Genomic DNA, 7,297 nt, shown 5'->3' on the forward strand with positions numbered 1-7,297 from the left:
CACATGTTATCTTTGCCGAATTAACACCTTCTGGTATCCTGGTGATAGGGTTATACTGAAATGGGATCCCGCGTTCCAAGAAGCATTGAGTTGCCATCCTTGCTGCTTCTGAGATCCTTGGCCTTCTCAATACCGTGTTCTCTGGCACCCAGTCAGTGTTCACAATCTCAAAAGCATGGATATTGTTATCTTTGCAATCACCTGCCTCTATAAAAGGTACCGCCACATTCTTTATCATGGATATTGTCTCTTCAGCTTTGACAGTTACCAACAGCCCATTCATGATATACTTCAGGCATTGGTGCAATGATGAAGCTACGGCCCCCGCTGCATGAATCCAAGGTCTTCCTAACAACATACTATAGGAAGGATGGATATCCATAACTTGAAGTGTTACTAGGAACATTTATGGTCCCACATATAGCTCCACTTTTAAAGTCCCAATTATTGGCCTAGGTGAGCCATCATACGCTCTGGCCATCATAGTACTCGGCTTTATATGGGATTCATCGATCGGCATTTCTTCCAGAATATGCTTTGGCAACACGTTAAGGGCCGAGCCATTATCAATGAGTACTTTTCCTATGAGGCAGTCCTTGCACCTAACCGTAATGTATAAGGGCTTGTTATGTCCGGTACCTTCAGCATCAAGTTCATCAGCCGTGAAGTACAGGTAATTTGTTGCATGGATCCTTCCCACTAGATGCTCTATGGTTTTATGTTCAATGTCTTGGGGTACATATGCCTCATTCAATACCTTTTGCAAGGCGTTTCGATGCGGCTCAGAGCTGAGTATCAAGGACATAAGGGAGATCCTAGCTGGAGTCTTCTTTAGTTGATCTACTATGCAATATTCGCTATGCTTGATCAACTTCAGGAATTCATTCGACTCCTCTTCCGTTACCGGCTTATTAACTTCTAATGCTTTGTCCAGATCTACCACTTCTTTGCCCTTTGCCTTCCTCAACTCCCCGGGCGTAAAGCAACGACCACTCCAAGTCAAACCACTAATCTCAGTTTGGAACAAGGGAAGTGGAGTTTGAACGTTGGAGGCATAACCGTAATTGTAATGCATGGCATTGTGGTTTCCTTTTGTGCAGGAAGGTTTGACCAAGATTAGCCTTGGTGGCCCCTTAGCTGTTTGTTGGATCCTACATACTCCTGTTATCTCATCTTGACCTTCCATCATACTCACCTCACCGCTGCTCTTCATAGGTTCAATCCTCAACTCCCCTATTTTTAGCATTTTTGCAATCTTTTTGCAAAACTCGATGCAACCCTCAATATGATGTCCATCTCTTCCATGGAATTCACAGTAATCATATCCCTCCAAATGGCTCTCCACCTTTGTCTTTAGAAATCCTGATTGTACCAACATGTCGTACAACTTCTTCATGGACACCTTCAACACCTTGCATTGATTTCCCACTTCGATCATGCCTATTCCACTACTACTTGGGGCATGCTTAGGCAATGGGTTTGAATTAACATTGGGCTTATCTTCAAAAGATACTCATCCCATCTTAATAAGCTCCAATAACCTCTTCTTGAAAGCGTAACAGGTTTCAATCCCGTGCCCGGGATTACCCCCATGGTACTCGCAAGCCAACTCGGGCTTGTACCAAATTGGGAATGGTGGTTGTAGTGGTAGTGTAGGGATAGGAGCTATTTGTCCAATGCTCAACAGTTTGGCGTACATGTCCTTCAAAGGCATGGGTAACGGTGGCAGTTGTTCTGAAGTGTATCTTGTATGGGGTCTTTGGTAGTGATTTTGGTAGTTTGACTGGTTATTTGTTCGATTAGGGGAAAAAGGTTGGTTAAAGTTTATGCGTGAGAATTGAGAGGTAGGTACTTAAGGATTATGGAAATCTACTCTCTTGCCCTTATACCCACCTTCCAGATTGTTAACATCGTCTTCTCTCTTTCTTCCAATAAAACTCTTCTTTTCCACTGGCATCGCTATTCGCCAAGCTTTAATCCCTTGCTCTATCCTTTCAGCTATGCGTACCGCATCATAGAAATGTTGAGAGGAACTACCCATTAGGTGCTCATAATAAGGTGCTTTGAAGGTATTGGCAAACAAGCTCACCATCTCCGTTTCTATCAAAAGGGGTTGGACATGCATTGCCTCATCCCTCCATCTTTGCGCATAAGCCCTTACTGACTCCTGGCTCCTTTTCTCCATTGACATTAAACTTGTTCGATCAGGAGCGATCTTCATGTTAAACTTATACTGCTTAAGGAAAGCCTCCACCAAGTCCCTCCAGCTCCTGATCCTGATGCTATCTAACCTCATGTACTAGCTTAAAGCGGATCCTGCTAGGCTATCTTGAAAGAAATAGATTAGCAATTTATCATCACGGATTACTTCCGCCATTTTGTTGCAGTAGGATCGAAGGTGAGTGTTTAGGCATTCCAAACCGGTATACTTAATGAATTCTAAAAATAGGGATCTCTCAAATTATTAAGGTATATCATCAAGACATCGATGACAATCACACTCAAATTTGAAAGAATCTATCCCAACGAGTATTTATGTGCTGATAGCTCTGCCCTTAATTTTCCACAAGAAGATCTAAAAGCCCTTTGACCCGAAGGTGGTCACTACCTTGCCAGTTAGATTTTTCGAAGCCATGGACCCAAAGATTACTCATGATTTTTTATCGATTGATTTTAGAGCGTGTTTGAAAGTGTACTTATGATTATTTTTAAAATATTTTTATTTAAAATTATATTAAAATAATAATTATTTTTAATATTAGCACATCAAAATAATTTGAAAATACAAAAAAAAATAAAAAAAAATAAATTAAATTAAATTTTTTAAAAATTGCTTTTAAAATCCAAAAATCAACAGGCCTAACCCCATTGTGAGTGACTTTACGATTGTTGGGACCTGCTATTTGTTATTTGTATTGGGAGTGTTTTTTAAAATATATTTTTTAAATTTTTGATATTAATACTTTAAAATAATAATAAAAATACTAAAAAAATATTAATTAAAACAAAATAAAAAAATTTAAAAATTTTAAAAAACGTATATTCCGCACTATTTGTTTTTTGTAGTTTTTTTTTTGAATTCGTATATTCAGGTTTTTTCCACTAATATTTTTAACATTTACAATAGATATAGATGAATGCAAGGTTCGAGGAAAAAACCCTTGTAAAGAAGGTACTTGCGAGAATGTGATTGGAGATTACAAGTGTCGATGTCCACGTGGCAAGTACGGTGATGGTAAAACAGGCTGTAAAGGACCTGCTATCGACATAATTATTGCAGGTAATTAGCTTTCTTTGCATTTTCTTATGATGACATTACTTGATATTTTTTAAATGATATTTTTTTACAAGAATATATACTAGTTATTTGATATGTGAATTGCCGCAGGTCAAGTACTTTTTTTTCCTTTTCATAAAACAATATTTTTTATTTTTTTTAATATAAAAAGATTTCAATCACAAATAAAAAAATTCACATATATATTTAATTAAATAAATTCAGAATTATCTATGCAAATAAAAAAACAATTATAAAGCATAATTTCTAACTAACTAACTGAAATTAACTAACTAAACTCGTAATTTGAGTCATGAATTTCATTGAGCTAATAAATAATTTTTTTCAATAATTTTTTTTATCTAAGAGGGATACCTATAAAATTGAGAGCCAACAAAAAATTAGGGCAATTGAAAAAAATATATCAAATTGAAACAAATTATATTTCCTAATTAATAATCAACAAAATATTAATGATAAAATTAAAAAAAATTAAGCAAGAAAAATCAATAAATATCAACTACGATGGATAAAATTTAAGTAAAAAAATAAAAAAGGTCCAGTCACTAGGGCCTAGTTGGCTAGAGAAAAAGGCTTAATCACACTGACCTATAGTAGCCCATGCGCTTAGGCCTTATTATTATTTTTTAAAATTTTTTATTGTTGTTTGCCCTTAATTTAAAAAAAAAAAAAGTTGGCGACGTATTATCTACCCTGTCAAGATTTTAGCGACCAAATTCAAGCTGTGATATGTTTCAGACAAAAAAAAAACATTTTCGACCATGTTTCCATAAAAAAAAAACCCCAAACACCTTCTAAAACATATTTATAATCTCAAACAACTCAAAAATTATACTGAAAACCCACAATCAACCCCAAGCCAAAACTATTTTCATGCTCAAATCTACCATAAAAGTAAGTCAAGGGAAAAAAAACACATAGTATAAACTCTTCATATTACAAGAAACTCAATTATACTAAAATCACTATTTTTTCATAGCTTGAATTGATGTAAATGATAATTTTCTCTCTCTACAATTAGAATCTACTATTTTTCTCTCTCCTTTCTCAAACCAACGATCAAAAGATAATGAAAATAAAATTTGAGACAAAAATTAACTTTGTTCTTATATTTTAAAAATTAAAGAGATCAATTATTTATAATTAGAAAAGTTTGTAGACTCTACAATGAACATTTCACGTAAACTTTTTTAAAGCCATCAATTCCCTTCTTTTTTTTTCACTTTGATCTCTAGTCTTTTAATCTCACCCCTTCTCTATCAAATTAATCTAAATTAGCTTTTAATTCTGCAATTAAGGATGAATTTTAACGAAAAATTGAAATGAAATTTTATTTTTTACCATAGAAGTCCACAATGAATTGTAAAAGGATATGTTCTCTTGCCTATTTTTTAATGGTCGCTATACATGTATCCCTTGGTTTTAAGATGCCTGAGCCAAGTGATATTTTCAACTCAAACCATATGTCTGAGCTAAGTGATATTTTTTACCTCGAGTGATGGTAGTGTTCAAAAGACAAAAATATTCAGTTCAAATGAGTTGGAAAAGGCGACCGACTATTTTAATGAGAACAGAATACTTGGTCATGGCGGCCAAGGCACCGTTTACAAGGGAATGTTAGCTGATGGGAGTATTGTTGCAGTTAAGAAGTCTACAATAGTGGATGAAGAAAAACTAGAAGAATTCATCAACGAGGTTGTCATTCTTTCACAAATCAATCACAGAAATATGGTTAGGCTACTTGGCTGTTGCCTGGAGACTGATGTTCCTCTGCTAGTCTATGAATTCATTCCCAATGGAACTCTTTCCCAATATCTCCATGAGCAAAACGAGGACTTTACGTTATCATGGGAATCGCGGTTACGAATCGCCTCGGAAGCTGCAGGTGCGATATCCTATCTTCACTCGACAGCATCTATCCCGATTTACCACCGAGACATTAAGTCCACAAACATACTCTTAGATGAGAAATATAGAGCAAAAGTTGCAGATTTCGGAACGTCAAGATCAGTTTCCATTGATCAAACTCATCTGACCACCAAGGTACAAGGTACTTTTGGTTACTTAGATCCAGAGTATTTTCGAACCAGTCAATTAACAGCAAAGAGTGATGTTTATAGTTTTGGAGTAGTTCTCGTCGAGCTCTTAAGTGGGAAAAAACCAATTTTCTTAACCCATTCACTGAAAACCATGAGCCTAGCCCAACATTTCATTGAATTGATGGAAGATAGTAGACTCTTTGATATCATTGATGCTCAGGTTAAGGGGGATTGCACTGAAGAGGAAGCCATAGTTATAGCGAATCTTGCAAAGAGATGTTTGAATATGAACGGAAGAAACCGGCCACCAATGAGAGAAGTTGCAATGGAATTGGAGGGGATTCTATTATCACGTAATGGTATCAATATTCAACAAATGGTTGAAGTGGATAATTCATCTAGGTCGATTTCCTGCAGCAGTTTCGAGACTGGTATAGATATACCATTAGATTGCAAGCTGTTGACTTCTTCTCAAACATGGTGAGCTAGCGATTAAGAAAATATATCACAAATCATATGTTTCTTTTTTGTTTTTAACACTTGTACGAGGGTTGCTGATTGAATAAAAACTTATAATTGTATTGTGGTCCATATGTTTTAGCACATGTTCTTAGTCTTTCATGTTAAGAACTTAATAAATTAAAAATCCTTCGCGCTGATTATAAGAGATTTTCTTTGATCAATTGGTAACTTGAGCCATGTCTCTATCTTGAGGAATCAAAGCCATCATCAGCTAGCAAAGACTTCATTTGAGAAGTATTTAGCCTCTCGAATCCTCTGGTGTGAGAGGCTAAATACATAGACATGGACATGGTTACAAGCACAGGATATATATAGGTACATTTTTTACACATTAAAGACGAACGTCCACATATGACATGCATTTCGAATTATGTAACAAAAAAGTTCCCCTTAATTTATTGTACTAAAAATATAGACGCACAATTGTCGTTCATAAAAATCATTTTGAAGATATTGGCTGTAAAAAAAATCCTGAAGGCCATATATCAATTAGTAAAATGGTCTAATTTTTTTTATTTTTTAATTCTAATTTTTTAAACCACCGTACGTTAAAGCTTTACAAATTAATATTATTAAAATCATGAAAAAATATTAATTAATTAAGATATTGTTTAACCTTCGTAGATGCGATAAACCCTAAACTAATTAATTAGCTAGCTTCGTAGCTCTGTATGTTTCCCAACGCCAGGATGGGCTCAGCCCAATATAATTGGGCCAGCCCCATCCAATATATTAATATAATATTATTATATAATATAATATAATATATAAAAATAAAAAAATCTCAAAAAAATTCAAAAATCCTTTCCAAAAATTTGTGGTTTTCCTGCGTATTTTTATACAGTTTTACTTAATATTGATTTGTATTTTTATACCGTAAAGATATAAATCCGATATTAAAATATTTGGCTTTCACCAAAATATTGCAAAAAAATTACATAGAAAAACAAAAAAAGATGTCTTGTTTTTATACATACGGTCAAGTCTCTCAAAATAAAAAATCATATTGAATTTTCATACAACAAAAATTTAAAAATATTTTTTAGCATACATCTTGACTTTAATAACTAGTTTATTAAAGCCACGAGAATTACGCCAATATTTCAAAAGTTTGAAAAATATATTTTTTTTCTTTTAACATCTAGGATTTTAAACTTATATATAAGATATATTTCTAATAAAAGATAGTTCTTTTATTGACATTAGAACGGTTAGGTTTTACCCGATAAAATAAAGATCTCATTACAAATGAGGACTTTTATTAAATCTTAAACAGATCAACAATTAGAAAATATAATAATACTTTAATTTATATCAAACAATCAAATTAACAATACAGTTTACCTTAAGTAGAATGTATTTAAGGTGCTAATACAATTTTTTTACGCAATCAATCCTTGTATTTAAACTCTGAGATCCGTTAGGATTTCTATAATTA

At 33.9% G+C, this 7,297-nt stretch overlaps 1 protein-coding gene across 1 annotated transcript; it reads left to right on the forward strand.

Annotated features, from left to right (window-relative positions):
- The first annotated feature begins 4,816 nt into the window (after nt 1-4,816).
- LOC133698628 (wall-associated receptor kinase-like 2) lies at nt 4,817-5,942 on the forward strand. Its single transcript, XM_062121621.1, has one exon. The coding sequence runs from the start codon at nt 4,913-4,915 to the stop codon at nt 5,819-5,821; it is 909 nt and encodes a 302-aa protein (XP_061977605.1). The 5' UTR covers nt 4,817-4,912; the 3' UTR covers nt 5,822-5,942.
- The last annotated feature ends 1,355 nt before the right edge of the window (nt 5,943-7,297 follow it).

Source organism: Populus nigra, chromosome 7, assembly GCF_951802175.1.
Source record: "Populus nigra chromosome 7, ddPopNigr1.1, whole genome shotgun sequence".
Classification (NCBI taxonomy): domain Eukaryota; kingdom Viridiplantae; phylum Streptophyta; class Magnoliopsida; order Malpighiales; family Salicaceae; genus Populus; species Populus nigra.

Bases quoted from the DNA above. Each gene is read 5' to 3' on its own strand.
- LOC133698628 (XM_062121621.1), top strand. From the start codon at position 4,913: ATGTTAGCTGATGGGAGTATTGTTGCAGTTAAGAAGTCTACAATAGTG.